The 17,254-nt window shown below is 47.6% G+C and overlaps 1 protein-coding gene across 3 annotated transcripts in view; it reads left to right on the top strand.

The window, feature by feature from the left end:
* Positions 1–17,254, top strand: part of LOC120997281 (adhesion G protein-coupled receptor F5-like) — a 214,151-nt gene that overhangs the window by 162,325 nt on the left and 34,572 nt on the right. For all 3 annotated transcript variants that reach the window (XM_040427309.1, XM_040427307.1, XM_040427308.1), the window contains exons 4-8: positions 9,771–9,920; positions 11,996–12,156; positions 12,783–12,890; positions 13,619–13,677; positions 14,682–14,821. In XM_040427309.1, coding sequence (XP_040283243.1) covers positions 9,771–9,920; positions 11,996–12,156; positions 12,783–12,890; positions 13,619–13,677; positions 14,682–14,821 — 618 coding nt within the window. The remainder of the gene's footprint in view (positions 1–9,770; positions 9,921–11,995; positions 12,157–12,782; positions 12,891–13,618; positions 13,678–14,681; positions 14,822–17,254) is intronic.

The raw sequence follows: 17,254 nt of genomic DNA, 5'->3' as shown, positions 1-17,254 counted from the left end.
CGCCTTCATCACCTGAGCAAACATATCATTTCCACATGTTGCTTTGTTGTGGCACCATCTTGACAATCTTGTTGGGGAAGCTCCACTGACCAAAAACACCCCGACATTAAACAGACAGTGAATTGTCAGAGAGGTCTTTCCGGTAACGATCACGCAGTCACTGAGCACAGGATGTGTGAGAGCGACACGCACGGGAGGGCACTATCTCCAGGAGACGATCTGGCCATAGTGGGTACAGGAGCAGATGAGAAAGTCATATGTCCTTTTTCTAAGTTGAAAACTAGCATATCAAATGTGAACATTAGGCATAATATATATCCCCCATAACAGCAGTCTGGATGTGTAGTCTGGAGCGCCCCCTATAACAGCAGTCTGGATGTGTAGTCTGGAGCACCCCCTATAACAGAAGTCTGGATGTATAGTCTGGAGTGCCCCCTATAACAGCGGTCTGGATGTGTAGTCTGGAGCGTACCTAGAACAGCAGTCTGGTTGTGTAGTCTGGAGCACCCCCTATTAACAACAGTCTGGATGTGTAGTATGGAGCGCCCCCTATAACAGCAGTCTGGTTGTGTAGTCTGGAGCACCCCCTATTAACAACAGTCTGGATGTATAGTCTGGAGCTCCCCCTATAACAGCAATCTGGATGTGTAGTCTGAAGCCCCCTATAACAGCAGTCTGGATGTGTAGTCTGGAGCGCCCCCTATAACAGCAGTCTGGATGTGTAGTCTGGAGCGCCCCCTATAACAGCAGTCTGGATGTGTAACCTGGAGGCCCCCTATAACAGCAGTCTGGATGTGTAGTCTGGAGCGACCCCTATAACAGCAGTCTGGTTGTGTAGTCTGGAGCACCCCCTATAACAGCCGTCTGGATGTGTAATCTGGAGCCCCCTATAACAGCTGTCTGGATGTGTAGTCTGGAGCGCCCCCTATAACAGCAGTCTGGCTGTGTCATCTGGAGCGCCCCCTATAACAGCAGTCTGGATGTGTAGTCTGGAGCGCCTCCTATAACAGCTGTCTGGATGTGTAGTCTGGAGCGCCTCCTATAACAGCAGTCTGAATGTATAGTCTGGAGCGCCCCCTATAACAGCAGTCTGGATGTGTAGTCTGGAGCGCCTCCTATAACAGCAGTCTGGATGTCTAGTCTGGAGCTCCCCCTATAACAGCAGTCTGGATGTGTAGTCTAGAGCGCCCCATATAACAGCAATCTGGATGTGTACTCTGGAGCGCCCCCTATAACAACAGTCTGGATGTGTAGTCTGGAGCGCCCCCTATAACAGCAGTCTGGATGTCTAGTCCGGAGCGCCCCCTATAACAGCAGTCTGGATGTGTAGTTTGGAGCGCCCCCTATAACAGCAGTCTGGATGTATAGTCTGGAGCGCCCCCTATAACAGCAGTCTGGATGTGTAGTTTGGAGCGCCTCCTATAAAAGCCATCTGGATGTCTAGTCTGGAGCTCCCCCTATAACAGCAGTCTGGATGTATAGTCTGGAGCGCCCCCTATAACAGCAGTCTGGATGTGTAGTCTGAAGCGCCCCCAATAACAGCAGTCTGGTTGTGTAGTCTGGAGCGCCCCCTATAACAGCAGTCTGGATGTGTAGTTTGGAGCGCCTCCTATAAAAGCCATCTGGATGTCTAGTCTGGAGCGCCCCCTATAACAGCAGTCTGGATGTCTAGTCTGGAGCTCCCCCTATAACAGCAGTCTGGATGTGTAGTCTGTAGTGCCCCCTATAACAGCAGTCTGGATGTCTAGTCTGGAGCTCCCCCTATAACAGCAGTCTGGATGTATAGTCTGGAGCGCCCCCTATAACAGCAGTTTGGATGTGTAGTCTGAAGCGCCCCCAATAACAGCAGTCTGGTTGTGTAATCTGGAGCCCCCTATAACAGCTGTCTGGATGTGTAGTCTGGAGCGACCCCTATAACAGCAGTCTGGTTGTGTAGTCTGGAGCACCCCCTATAACAGCCGTCTGGATGTGTAATCTGGAGCCCCCTATAACAGCAGTCTGGATGTGTAGTCTGGAGCGCCCCCTATAACAGCAGTCTGTGTCATCTGGAGCGCCCCCTATAACAGCAGTCTGGATGTGTAGTCTGGAGCGCCTCCTATAACAGCAGTCTGGATGTGTAGTCTGGAGCGCCTCCTATAACAGCAGTCTGAATGTATAGTCTGGAGCGCCCCCTATAACAGCAGTCTGGATGTGTAGTCTGGAGCGCCTCCTATAACAGCAGTCTGGATGTCTAGTCTGGAGCTCCCCCTATAACAGCAGTCTGGATGTGTAGTCTAGAGCGCCCCATATAACAGCAATCTGGATGTGTACTCTGGAGCGCCCCCTATAACAACAGTCTGGATGTGTAGTCTGGAGCGCCCCCTATAACAGCAGTCTGGATGTCTAGTCCGGAGCGCCCCCTATAACAGCAGTCTGGATGTGTAGTTTGGAGCGCCCCCTATAACAGCAGTCTGGATGTATAGTCTGGAGCGCCCCCTATAACAGCAGTCTGGATGTGTAGTTTGGAGCGCCTCCTATAAAAGCCATCTGGATGTCTAGTCTGGAGCTCCCCCTATAACAGCAGTCTGGATGTATAGTCTGGAGCGCCCCCTATAACAGCAGTCTGGATGTGTAGTCTGAAGCGCCCCCAATAACAGCAGTCTGGTTGTGTAGTCTGGAGCGCCCCCTATAACAGCAGTCTGGATGTGTAGTTTGGAGCGCCTCCTATAAAAGCCATCTGGATGTCTAGTCTGGAGCGCCCCCTATAACAGCAGTCTGGATGTCTAGTCTGGAGCTCCCCCTATAACAGCAGTCTGGATGTGTAGTCTGTAGTGCCCCCTATAACAGCAGTCTGGATGTCTAGTCTGGAGCTCCCCCTATAACAGCAGTCTGGATGTATAGTCTGGAGCGCCCCCTATAACAGCAGTTTGGATGTGTAGTCTGAAGCGCCCCCAATAACAGCAGTCTGGTTGTGTAGTCTGGAGCGCCCCCTATAACAGCAGTCTGGATGTCTAGTCTGGAGCTCCCCCTATAACAGCAGTCTGGTTGTGTAGTCTGGAGAGCCCCATATAACAGTGGTCTGGATGTGTAGTCTGGAGTGCCCCCTATAACAGCAGTCTGGTTGTGTAGTCTGGAGCGCCCCCTATAACAGCAGTCTGGATGTCTAGTCTGGAGTGCCCCCTATAACAGCAGTCTGGATGTCTAGTCTGAAGCGCCCCCTATAACAGCAGTCTGGATGTCTAGTCTGGAGCGCCCCCTATAACAGCAGTCTGGATGTCTAGTCTGGAGCGCAGTTTGGCATTTTAGGTAAGAGTGCCCCCTGTTGAGGTAGTGAATAATCATTTTTAATGGGGACCATCTTGTAAAATAAACAGTTCCTTTTCTTGGCAACTCTAGAGTTTGCCTGATAGGGTAGGGCAGCCAGATGCATGTACTGGTGGAAAGAAAGTGTCCTGGAGACAAGGATCAGCATTTTTGACATTTTGTGGTTGACACCCTCCCCCCATCCACCCTCACTGCCTGCACCTCTATGGACATTGACAAATGAGCAAAAATAGGGCTTAGAAATAGTCACCCCACTGACGGCTGCTGATTTTTTTGCTTACGTCATTGGCGCACAAAGGAATCTCTTTTTCTGGAAACCATGTGGAAACCTGTATTCAATGATGGTATTGGTTAGATAAACCTCGGGGTCAGACTGTTACGTTGGCGGCGCGCTCACACAATGGCGGCACGGATTGTATATAAGCCTTGTTTTTATAGCAAATATCTCCTGACCTTCAGACAATTGAGGGGGGTGGCTTTCTTCTCTTTCTTCTCCTACTCAACTCAATTCTAACCTTCATCTGAAGGTTCAGGATTGACTGCTGTTAACGTCAGTCACAGTCAGAAGAGTGTAAGAAGCTGAGATATGAGGTGTTGTTTGGTGGGGTCTTCACAGGGCCTTACGCTTGGTACATTCTGTTGGTGCCTTCATCAGGTATACAGTCAATTTACCTATACAAACACCCATCACTTATAGTGCCTAAAGATAAGCGCCATATACTAAGCAACTCATCGGCCAGATAATACTTTCAAACAGTTGCCTTAAAGAGTGAAATGTGACTGCACTGCATATGGGGAATGTGACTGCACTGTATATGGGGGATGTTATTGTACTGAATATGGGGCAGGTGACTACACAGTATATGGGGAATGTGACTGCACAGTATATGGGGAATGTGACTGCACTGTAAATGGGGGGTGTGATTGCACTCAATATGGGGGAGGTGACTGCACAGTATATAGGGGAGATGACTGCACTGTATATTGGGGAGGTGACTGCACTGTATATGGGGGAAATGACCACAGTATATGGGGGAGATGACTGCACTGTATATGGGGGGAGGTAGCTGCACTGTATATGGGGGAGGTGACTGCACAGTATATGGGGGAGGTGACTGCACTGTATATGGGGAGGTGACTGCACTGTATATGGGGAGGTGATTGCACTGTATATGGGGGAGGTCACTGTACTGTATATGGGGGAGGTGACTGTACTGTATATGGGGGAGGTGATTGCACTGTATATGGGGGAGGTGACTGCACTGTATATGGGGGAGGTGACTGCACAATATATGGGGGAGGTGACTGTACAATATATGGGGGAGATGACTGCACTGTGTATGGGGGATGTGATTGCACTGTATATGGGGGAGGCGACTACACTGTATATGGGGAGGTGACTGTACTGTATATGGAGGAGGTGATTTCACTGTATATGGGGGATGTGATTGCACTCAATATGGGGGAGGTGACTGCACTGTATATGGAGGAGGTGACTGCATTGTATATGGGGGAGGTGACTGCACTGTATATGGGGGAGGTGACTGCACAGTATATGGGAAGGTGACTGCACTGTATATGGGGGAGGTGACTGCACTGTATATGGGGGATGTTATTGCACTGTATATGGGGAGGTGACTGCACTGTATATGGGGAGGTGACTGTACTGTATATGGGGGAGGTGATTGCACTGTATATGGGGGAGGTGATTGCACTGTGTATGGGCGGGCTGACTGCACAGTATATGGGGAGGTGACTGCACAGTATATGGGGAGGTGACTGCACAGTATATGGGGAGGTGACTGCACAGCATATGGGAGAGGTGACTGCACTGCATATGGGGGAGGTGACTGCACTGTATATGGGGGAGGTAACTGCACTGTATATGGGGGAGGTGATTGCACTGTATATGGGGGAGGTGATTGCACTGTATATGGGGGAGGTGATTGGACTGTATATGGGGGAGGTGACTGCACAGTATATGGGGAATGTGACTGCACAGTAAATGGGGGAAATGATTGCACTGTATATGGGGAGGTGATTGCACCGTATATGGGGGAGGTGACTGTACTGTATATGGGGGAGGTTATTGCACTGTATATGGGGGAGGTGACTGCACAATATATGGGGGAGGTGACTGCACAATATATGGGGGAGATGACTGCACAATATATGGGGGATGTGATTGCACTGTATATGAGGAGGTGACTACACTGTATATGGGGGAGGGAACTGTACTGTATATGGGGGAGCTGAGTGCACAGTATATGGGAAGGTGACTGCACTGTATATGGGGGAGGTGACTGCACTGTATATGGGGGATGTTATTGCACTGTATATGGGGAGGTGACTGCACTGTATATGGGGAGGTGACTGTACTGTATATGGGGGAGGTGATTGCACTGTATATGGGAGGAGGTGATTGCACTGTGTATGGGCGGGGTGACTGCACAGTATATGGGGAGGTGACTGCACAGTATATGGGGAGGTGACTGCACAGCATATGGGAGAGGTGACTGCACAGCATATGGGGGAGGTGACTGCACTGTATATGGGGGAGGTAACTGCACTGTATATGGGGGAGGTGATTGCACTGCATATGGGGGAGGTGATTGCACTGTATATGGGGGAGGTGATTGGACTGTATATGGGGGAGGTGACTGCACAGTATATGGGGAATGTGACTGCACAGTATATGGGGAATGTGACTGCACAGTAAATGGGGGAGATGATTGCACTGTATATGGGGAGGTGATTGCACCGTATATGGGGGAGGTGACTGTACTGTATATGGGGGAGGTTATTGCACTGTATATGGGGGAGGTGACTGCACAATATATGGGGGAGGTGACTGCACAATATATGGGGGAGATGACTGCACAATATATGGGGGATGTGATTGCACTGTATATGAGGAGGTGACTACACTGTATATGGGGAGGGAACTGTACTGTATATGGGGGAGCTGAGTGCACTGTATATGGGGGAGGTGATTGCAATGTATATGGGGAGGTGATTGCACTATGTATGGGGGAGGTGACTGCACTGTATATGGAGGAGGTGACTGCACTGTATATGGGGGAGGTGACTGCACTGTATATGGGAGGTGACTTCACAGTATATGGGGAGGTGACTGCACTGTATATGGAGAGGTGACTGCACTGTATATGGAGGAGGTGACTACACTGTATATGGGGGATGTTATTGCACTGTATATGGGGGAGGTGACTGCACTGTTTATGGGGGAGGTGACTGTACTGTATATGGGGGAGGTGATTGCACTGTATATGGGGGAGGTGATTGCACTGTATATGGAGGAGGTGAGTGCACAGTATATGGAGAGGTGATTGCAGAGCATATGGGGGAGGTGACTACACTGTATATGGGGGAGGTGACTGCACTGTATATGAGGGAGGTGACTGCACTGTATATGGGGGAGGTGATTGCACTGTATATGGAGGAGGTGATTGCACTGTATATGGAGGAGGTGACTGCACAGTATATGGGGAGGTGACTGCACTGTATATGGAGGAGGTAACTGCACTGTATATGGGGGAGGTGATTGCACTGTATATGGGGGAGGTGACTGCACTGTATATGGAGAGGTGACTGCACTGTATATGGGGAGGCGACTGCACAGTATATGGGGAGGTGACTGCACAGTATATGGGGAGGCGACTGCACAGTATATGGGGAGGTGACTGCACAGTATATGGGGAGGTGACTGCACAGTATATGGGGAGGTGACTGCACAGTATATGGGGGAGGTAAGTGCACTGTATATGGGGGAGGTGACTGCACTGTATATGGGGAGGTGACTGCACTGTATATGGGGGAAATATGGTTGGAGTCAGGGTCACATATGGCTGACTTTTCATATAGAAGGCATGTATCTTGCACTGTATTCAGAGTCTTTGAGGTCATCACTGTATATGGGGGTCACCATCTTTACTGGTAGGGCAGGACACAACAACTTACCTCAGGCTTGTGCTGTTAACGGTCTGGAAAAGCTGGCTGACAACCCCAAGGTGATCTATACCTGCCAGCACTGCTTGTTGTCACTCCAGCAGGTGATATCCAGGACCCCCGGAAGCTGGGTGGTTACTGCATGGTGGTCGTGGTAGTGGTCATCACCAATCCTTCCTAAAAATAGCTGTATCTAATCCAAATAACCAACTGTACTGAGCGCAGAACCGCCGCTGACACTGCGACGAGTCCTCTGCTGCGATGTAGTTTATAATTTGATGATGAGTGATTGTATATAACGTGTTGCTAACAACAGTGACCCCCCCGGCACCAGAGGAGGGCATAGCACTTAATAACCCATACACCGCCCCCCGCACACACACACTCCGCAGGCCGAAGTGAAACACCAATGAATCTGTCTGACATGAGAACATTTTACTCATCACCTCAAAGAGATTTCATTTTCCAAACATTCTTAAGAATTTCGTACAGCCGCTCCGCTGTACCAGTCCTAGAACAGGGGCAGGCGGCAGGTGAATATGGAGTGCCAGGCTGTGAGGGACCATCATGTCCCCGGCTGTGAGGGACCATCAGGTCCCCAGCTGTGAGGGACTATGAGGTCCCCGGCTGTGAGGGACTATGAGGTCCCCAGCTGTGAGGGACCATCAGGTCCCCAGCTGTGAGGGACTATGAGGTCCCCGGCTGTGAGGGACTATGAGGTCCCCAGCTGAGAGGGACTATGAGGTCCCCGGCTGTGAGGGACCATCAGGTCCCCGGCTGTGAGGGACCATCAGGTCCCCAGCTGTGAGGGACTATGAGGTCCCCGGCTGTGAGGGACTATGAGGTCCCCGGCTGTGAGGGACCATCAGGTCCCCGGCTGTGAGGGACTATGAGGTCCCCAGCTGTGAGGGACTATGAGGTCCCCGGCTGTGAGGGACCATCAGGTCCCCGGCTGTGAGGGACCATCAGGTCCCCAGCTGTGAGGGACTATGAGGTCCCCGGCTGTGAGGGACTATGAGGTCCCCGGCTGTGAGGGACCATCAGGTCCCCGGCTGTGAGGGACTATGAGGTCCCCGGCTGTGAGGGACTATGAGGTCCCCAGCTGAGAGGGACTATGAGGTCTCCGGCTGTGAGGGACCATCAGGTCCCCAGCTGTGAGGGACTATGAGGTCCCCGGCTGTGAGGGACCATGAGGTCCCCGGCTGTGAGGGACCATCAGGTCCCCAGCTGTGAGGGACTATGAGGTCCCCGGCTGTGAGGGACTATGAGGTCCCCAGCTGTGAGGGACCATGAGGTCCCCGGCTGTGAGGGACCATCAGGTCCCCGGCTGTGAGGGACCATCAGGTGCCCAGCTGTGAGGGACTATGAGGTCCCCGGCTGTGAGGGACTATGAGGTCCCCGGCTGTGAGGGACCATCAGGTCCCCAGCTGTGAGGGACTATGAGGTCCCCGGCTGTGAGGGACCATGAGGTCCCTGGCTGTGAGGGACCATCAGGTCCCCGGCTGTGAGGGACCATCAGGTCCCCAGCTGTGAGGGACTATGAGGTCCCCGGCTGTGAGGGACTATGAGGTCCCCGGCTGTGAGGGACTATGAGGTCCCCGGCTGTGAGGGACCATCAGGTACATCATTTCTGATTGCTGAAGGATGGAGTATAAAAAATGTAAACAAGAAAAAATAATAAATAAATAAAATGAAAGAATTTTAAAAAACGCACAAAAAAATAACCGTACCCCCCCCCCAAAAAAAAAACATTCTCCGCCCAAATTGCTGTTGTAATGTGTCAGCCAGATGTCCGAAATTCGGTATGTAAACGACAGATAATGACAAACTCAAATAAAAAAATCTATTTGGGGCATCATTCACTCGATCGTATCTTGGGTCCGTGTCGGGGACCTGCTACTATCTAAAGAACGGTCACACTGCGCAAGCGCCGCCACCCATCATTGACCGTTATGGGAGTTCTGAAAATAGCTGAGCGCAGTCCCATAGTGGTGAGCGGGGAGATGGCCGCGCACGCGCAGCGTGCTCTCCATTCACAGCTATAAGACTTCGGAGAATTAGCTGAGGTCCTCTCATGTGGCAGGTGGTCCTCGGGCCCTCTATGACCCTCTGGTCCGACTGCTACCTCTGCACCCTCTATAGTTACACGCACCATAGGCAACTTTTCACTTTAAGTCATGTCAAGTTCCGTCACGCAGAGCTGATTTTGTCATGTGCACAGATTGGATAATGCAGGCTTCACCGGCTGCCCTATGCAAATCCGCAGATTACGCATCGCGTTCTCACCAGGATCGGTGCCAAAGAGGGGGAAAGAAGGTCCAAAAAAGTCTGAGACAGTAGACATCACCACCTGCTGGTGACTATGTGTAGCTGCACCTAGCAGTTACCAGTCTGGGTACCTGACCAGTACTGAATGCCATTGATCTGGACTGGCAGTCATATGTTATCATTTACGGTGTGCGATATAAACTGTTAATCCCGCCCTCTTCTATATCATGCAGGCGTCACGGAGTATACGGTGGAAATCGAGATCAGCTTTCCTGACCCGTCATTCGCCAACCAGATAAAACAGTTCATCGCCAACAACCTGACCTTTCCGATCCCGCTTGGCGTCAATGATACGGAAATCATTAGCATCAACGTCACACAAGGTAAAAGCCGTCCGTTATAATGTGCGGGGCCTAGAGCTATTATAAGGAGACACGTCTATGGACACATCACCTGTATCTAACTTAGGGCTCATATTTTCTTTCCGTTTCAGCTCCGTTTTTTTGGAGGCCCGTGTGTGAAACCATTCACTTCAATGTGGCCGCAAAAAAACGGAAATTACTCATATGCATTCTGTGTCCGTATGCCCTCATGACCATTGCACAAAAAAGTAGAACATGTCCTATTATTACGGACAAAGATAGGACTGTTCTATTAGGGGCCGGCCCTTTCGTTCCGCAAAATGCGCAACACACACGGTGTTTTGCGGATCCGCTTTTAACAGTTGTGTGCATGAGGCCTTATGGTTCCTGTTGTCACATTCAGTTCCTGTTCATTATATGCAGTATCTTGTTTGGACACGGAAACAATCAACAAGTTGCTGTTGACAGATCCAGTCTTCTCTATATTTAATAGTTTGAGTACTGCAGAGGATCATTACCACATTAGTACCCGCTGCCGGCCTGGTCATTGTGATATCATTACCCAGTCTTAAAGGGGTATTACAGAAAATTAAGCTCATGCATAGCATAAAGCGTTTTACGTTCTACTAAATACTTTCGGTATCACGTCATGATTTTCAAGATCTCTGCTTGCAGTCATTTAGTAGGCACCTTCACTGCGAAATATCTGCCCTGCTCGTGTGACGGCACGCAGGTGTACGGCGCGTTTCAGCACAGTTATCGGAGTCCTGGCAGAACCAGGCACCTGGGTGTCCGTCAGGTAACCAGGACTTTTTTTTTAATATCCGCTGGAAGTAGACAGCAAGCGGAAATCTTGAAAATAATGAAGAAATTATACTAAAAGTATATTGGAGAAGACAGCAAGTGGGGATCCTAAAAACAATGAGGAACTGATAGAGAAAGTACACTGGAGTAGGCAGCAAGCAGAGATCTTGAATACAATTAAAAACTGATACTGAAAGTATATTAGACAGCGAGCAGAGATCTTGAAAACAATGAATAATTGATACCGAAAGCCTATTGGAGTAGCCAGCAAGCAGAGATCTTGCAAACAGTGAAGAATTGATACCGAAAGTATATTGGAGTAGACAGCATTGCAAACAGTGAAGAAGTGAATATCTCTGCTTGCAGTTACTCAGTAGGAACCTTCATTGCTGAGCACACAGGGCTCGTTACAGTAAAGTTATCAGAGCCCTGGCACCTGAGCATCCGTCACTTGACTAGGACTATTTTACTGGAAGTAGACAGCAAGCAGAGATCTTGAAAATGATAAAGAATTGATACTGAAAGTATATTGGAGTAGGCAGCAAGCAAAGATCTTGAAAACAATGAAGAATTGATGCCAAAAGTATACTGGAGTAGACAGCAAGCAGAGATCTAAAAAAAATTATTGATACCAAAAGTATATTGGAGAATTGTATAACTTCTTATCATCTGATGAAACTGTAATACCCCTTTAGTCAGGTATTTACTATTATTATTAGAGTGCATCCTCATTAAAATAGTCATAAAGAATTAAAGCCCTAATAAGACCAATACATAGGATATAGCCTACATGCTGACAGTTTCCAGGTGGAAGCATCATAACAGTCGCATGGAAGCGTGTATATTGTATGCGCCCACATGGCTATACGCTGAAAGATTCCAATGCGCCTGCAATGCCTATGAAAAACTATAGCAACAGTGCCACCTACAGGTCACATCCTGGTATGGCATGCCACCAATTCTTTTTATTGCCTATATAAGCTCTGCTCTATAACCCCACTCCTCAGTTATAGTTAATGGAGTTTCTGCTTTGTGCAATCTTTCCTCCTATTGGACATTAATACCCCCCATCATGATGTACCGTAGAGGTGACGCCCAGAGCTTCCATGATGGAGGGGGCTACCGTTCAGGTTAGGCACATTCCCTTCCTTTACAAGTTATTTGGACCTCATCAGGCCCCCTCCACTCTGGAGGATCCTCTGTAGCACTGACTGCCCCTTAGGACTCCGCACAGTCTGATTTTTACCAGATTGCACTATCCGGTGACCTTGGTTGCACTTGTTCTTTTCTAGCCTGTAACCAGACCGGCAGCAGCGTGCAGTGTTCCTGTGAGAGCGGCTACACGTGGCCCAGCACCGTGTGCAGCCCTTCCAATACGTGTCCAGGATCCATTGCAAGCCGATGCAACTGCATCACAGGCTCAAGTATTCCAACTGAGTACTGTTATCCCGAAAAACCCGAAACAGGTGAGTAGTAGTAGTAGTCGGCATCAGCCATGGACGCCTGCGCAGTCTGCATTCCAGTCTATGTCTTCCTTAAAAATCAATTGTTTTTATACCTAAAATTAAGCACCTTTGCAAATTGCCCTGATTAAAACTCAACCGCTTTGTGTGTACAGCTCCTAGGCATCTCCTATGCGTCTCCATGGTAACAGACTACAAACAAAACCTTGTGTAGTCTGATCCTGCAGTCATACTCCCTGACATCTGGCGGTTACTTCTTACAACCAAAAACATTTAGTAGGTCAAAAAGTGGTGGGTGACTTGTGGATGAGAAAATGACTACACAGCGTTTGTCTGTAGTCTGTTACCATGGAAACATTTAGGGCTGCACAGGAGCTGTAGACACAACGGGAGGGACTTAGTAAGCTAAACGCACAGGAGCTGTAGACACAACGGGAGGGACTTAGTAAGCTAAACGCGTCAGGGTTGTCTTGATTTGAATTATTATTATTTGCTTTAGTCAGTGGTGTCTAGAAAATGAGAGGTGGGGCTTAGAAAAGGGGGTGGGGCTTTAAATACACCAAAATTTGCATTATCGATTCTAATTATAAAGGAGATACTATTTGTTCTTTTTCTTACAGTGTCTATAAAGCTGTTATTAAGAATTTTAAGGGATTACCCTGCAGACCTTGGGGACCAAACATCAGCCACGTACCAAAACTATAAAGGAGAACTGGAGGCGCAGGTATGAGCACGAGGCGCCATCACTTCTTATCAGTATAATAGCTAAGCCACGAAACTCACACTTCCTGTAGAGGGGGCGGGGCATGACACAGGCTCTGCCCCCCTCGGGCTCTCTTTAATACGTAACACAATGTATAGGTTTTACCCAGAGTCTTCGTTTAAAGGGTTTGTATACTTTTGCAGGCAATTTTTTTTTTCCCTTAAAGGAGTTATCCACTATTAGAAAAAAAACAAAAACAAAACATGGCTGCTTTCTTTCACAGCGCCACATCTGTCCACAGGTTGTGGGTGGTATTGCAGCCCAGCCCCATTCACTTCAAAGGAACTGAGCTGTATTACCATATACGACCCATGGGCAGGGGTGGCGCCGTTTCTGCTGCAGCTCTCCCCCTATCACGGCTCAGGGGGCGTGTCCTTTCTGCTGCAGCTCTTTCCCTATCACAGCTCAGGAGGCAGTTGAAGGATGAAACTGAGCATGTGCGGCCATTTCTTTGAGTCGGACAAAGAAATAAGAAAGAACAAACAGCAGGTGGCGCTATACAGATACATCTTATCGAATAACTCAGTGGCTATGCCACATTTTTTAATTACATTTTTTAATTAGGTGCTGGTTTGAAAACTGTAGAATATTTTTTTTGTGCAACAACGGTTTTAAAGTAAATATATGATCGAAAAGACACGGAAAAGCAAAATTTCTAATCGACAAGTGAATTTTATATATTTTTTTAGTTTGCAAAAGCTTATAAGCCCCTGACTGGATTCATTTCAGCAACAGTTACTGGCTTCAGGTAAGGAGGAGAATTTTTATATTTTGAAATTGGTTCACGCTTCGTTTGGTGGTAAAAGGTGAATTGCGTTGTGGATTCCGTTACCACGGACCATAACGTAATTCTATGACGAAATGCATAACGGAATGCCTTTAGAGACATTCCGTTATTCATTCCGTCATAATAGAAGTCTATGGGCTGCAAAACGGATCCGTCCCGTTTCCGTTATGCAGGGGAGTCCTCTCCTCCCCACAGGCTTCAATATAAATTAAACACTATCTTTAGCCTCATATGTATTTCTCAGTCCGCAAAAAGCGGATCCGCAAAATACTGATGACCTCGATTTTGCATCCTTTTCTTATGAGGACCCTTTGGACCACATTTGGCGGCCATGTGTAGGACGTCTTCCATCTTTTTGTGTCACTGACATACGGATGCGGCGAGCATGCGGATGATCCATGCGCTTTCTGCATCCGTAATGTCCGTTCCGCAAAAGACAGAACACGTCCTTTGTCCTTTTCTTGGTCTTGAAATGTGGTCCGCTGACCCATTGAAGTCAAAGGGTCTGCAAAAAAAAAGATGGATGCAACATTTGTTTTCTGCATCCATATGTCCGTTCGACAAAAAATTGAACATGTTCAGACCACAAAATACATACGGTCGTGTGCATGAGGCCTTGCATGCATGAAAAATAGTCTACAAAAATAAAAAAATCATGGTCAAATAAAAAATCTGCAACAAAGTCTTCTCCATCTGTCTATAGCTACCAGACAATTGCAGTAAGAGATCAGAGATTATACATTTTATATATTTTTTTTTTTTTACAGCGCTACTCTCGTCCACAGGCATTGTCTGGTACTGCAGCTCAACCTCATTCGATGCAATACCAGTCACAGCCTGCTAACAAGAGTGGCACTGTTGATGAAAAAAAAAACACCTTTCTATAGACTGGTAGAGTCAGTGTATTAGGTTGGGGTTATATTATTGTTATTTTTCACAGATTGACTGTTTGTCCTTAATTTTAGGTCTGGGAGTATAGTCGTGGATTACACCGTTGTCACCGAGCCAGTGTCTCCTTCTGCTTTGACAACCGCCAACCAGAACCTAGTGGATAACTTAAAAGCAGCAAATTACAGCGTGGACTCTATAAAAACTGTAATAAATGGTGAGCCGCGTTCATTTTAGATTTTCTTTTGTGTGTTTTTATTTATTTTTATTTTTTGCCCAAAATTAGTAACGAAAATGGGTCTGTTCCTCTGTTCGCGTTGGTAATGGGCTGTGCCTGGTGCTGCGACTCATCAGCAGAGGTCTAGAACTTGTTGTAGACGCCGCTGCTACTGTAATTCACTTTACCGGGTGTGCACTGAATATCAGTGGTGTTTTTATTTTTCTCTATTCACATCCAGAGCTGCATTCAAACTGTTTCTAGTTTTATAGGTTTCTGATGTCAGACATGACAGTCCCTGAGGAGGCCCCGCAATGTGCTGCTCTTTGGTGACCAGGAGAATCCACACATAGATATAGAAGCAACCTTCTGTCTGTTTCCTAGCAAAATGTTGCAGTAAATACGGAATATATACACTGCCTGTCCAAAAAAAAAAAGTCGCCACCAAAAAAAAAAAAAGGTCACACTCTAATATTTCGTTGGACCGCCTTTAGCTTTGATTACGGCATTGTTTCGATAAGCTTCTGCAATGTCACACGATTTATTTCCATCCAGTGTTGCATTCATTTTTCACCAAGATCTTACATTGATGATGGTAGAGTCTGACTGCTGCGCAAAGCCTTCTCCAGCACATCCCAAAGATTCTCAATGGGGTTAAGGTCTGGACTCTGTGGTGGCCAATCCATGTGTGACGATAATGTCTCGTGCTCCCTGAACCACTCTTTCACAATTTGAGCCCGATGAATCCTGGCATTGTCATCTTGGAATATGTCCGTGCCATAAGGGAAGAACAAATCCATGTATGGAATAACCTGGTCATTCAGTATGTTCAGGTAGTCGGCTGACCTCATTCTTGGAGCACTTACTGTTGCTGAACCTAGACCTGACCGACTGCAGCAACCCCAGATCATAGCACTGCCCCCACAGGCTTGTACAGTAGACACTAGGCATGATGGGAGCATCACTTCATCTTCCTCTCTTCTTACCCTGATGCGCCCATCACTCTGGAACAGGGTAAATCTGGACTCATCAGACCACATCACCTTCTTCCATTGCTCCAGAGTCCAATCTTTATGCTCCCTAGCAAATTGAAGCCTTTTTTTCTGGTTTGCCTCACTGATTAGTGTTTTTTTTTACGGCTACACAGCTGTTCAGTCCCAATCCCTTGAGTTCCCTTTGCATCGTGCGTCTGGAAATGCTCTTACTTTCACTATTAAACATAGCCCTGAGTTCTACTGTTGTTTTTCTTCGATTTGATTTCACCAAACGTTTAAGTGATCGCCGATCACGATCATTCAAGATTTATTTCCGGCCACATTTCTTCCTCGAATACGAGGGGTCCCCACTATCCTTCCAGTTTTTAATAAGGCGTTGGACAGTTCTTAACCCAATTTTAGTCGTTTCTGGAATCTCCGTAGATGTTTTCTCTGCTTGATGCATGCCAATGATTTGACCCTTCTCAAACAGACTAACATCTTTTCCACGACCATGAGATGTGTCTTTCGACATGGTGGTTTAAGAAATGAGAAGCAACTCATTGCACCAGTTGGGGTTAAATAACTTGTTGCCAGCTGAAAGATAATCGCCCATGCAGTAATTATCCAATAGGAGGCTCATAACTATTTGCTTAGTTAAATCCAGGTGGCGACTTTATTTTTGGGACAGGCAGTGTATATGTGCATAGTGACTCTGCCAGCAGAATAGTGAGTGCAGCTATGGAGTATAATACAGGATGTAACTCAGGATCAGTACAGGATAAGTTATGTACAGTATGTACACAGTGACTGCACCAGCAGAATAGTGAGTGCAGCTCTGGAGTATAATACAGGATGTAACTCAGGATCAGTACAGGATAAGTAATGTAATGTATGTACACAGTGACTGCACCAGCAGAATAGTGAGTGCAGCTCTGGAGTATAATACAGGATGTTGATGTATGATACTGGAAGGTTGATAGTAGCTCCATTCCCCTGAAGACGCCGCTGATGCGGTGAAACATGTTGGGGGAGCTGTGTCTCTAATATTTTAATATATAATGGTAGGGCTGAGAATGACTTAGGGAAAGGCGATCTGCAGACGCCGGATCCCCCCGAGGGCCAGAGCAGGAATATATGTATGACAAGCAGTCCGTAAATAGGCAGTGTAGGACATACTATCTAGGTTGAGCCTCAAACGAAACAATCAGCAACAATTGCGGCGTGACGGGTCATAGACCTGGTAATAGGCGACACCTACAGACATCCAAGTGTAATTACACGGGCTAGACACAAATAGCCTGTGTATGATATATATGTGGGAAAGAGCAAGTCCTCCTGAATAACACAATATAACATTAGTCCTCTCTGAGGATATAGATACTGAGCCCACAGGTCCAAGTCCTCCATATACTTTTTAAAAGTGTGTTTTTTCTGTGTTGAATATAGTTTATTAAAA

Source organism: Bufo bufo, chromosome 4 (assembly GCF_905171765.1).
Source record: "Bufo bufo chromosome 4, aBufBuf1.1, whole genome shotgun sequence".
In the NCBI taxonomy this organism is placed as follows: Eukaryota; Metazoa; Chordata; class Amphibia; order Anura; family Bufonidae; genus Bufo; species Bufo bufo.
This window is presented reverse-complemented; position numbering and strand designations above follow the sequence as displayed.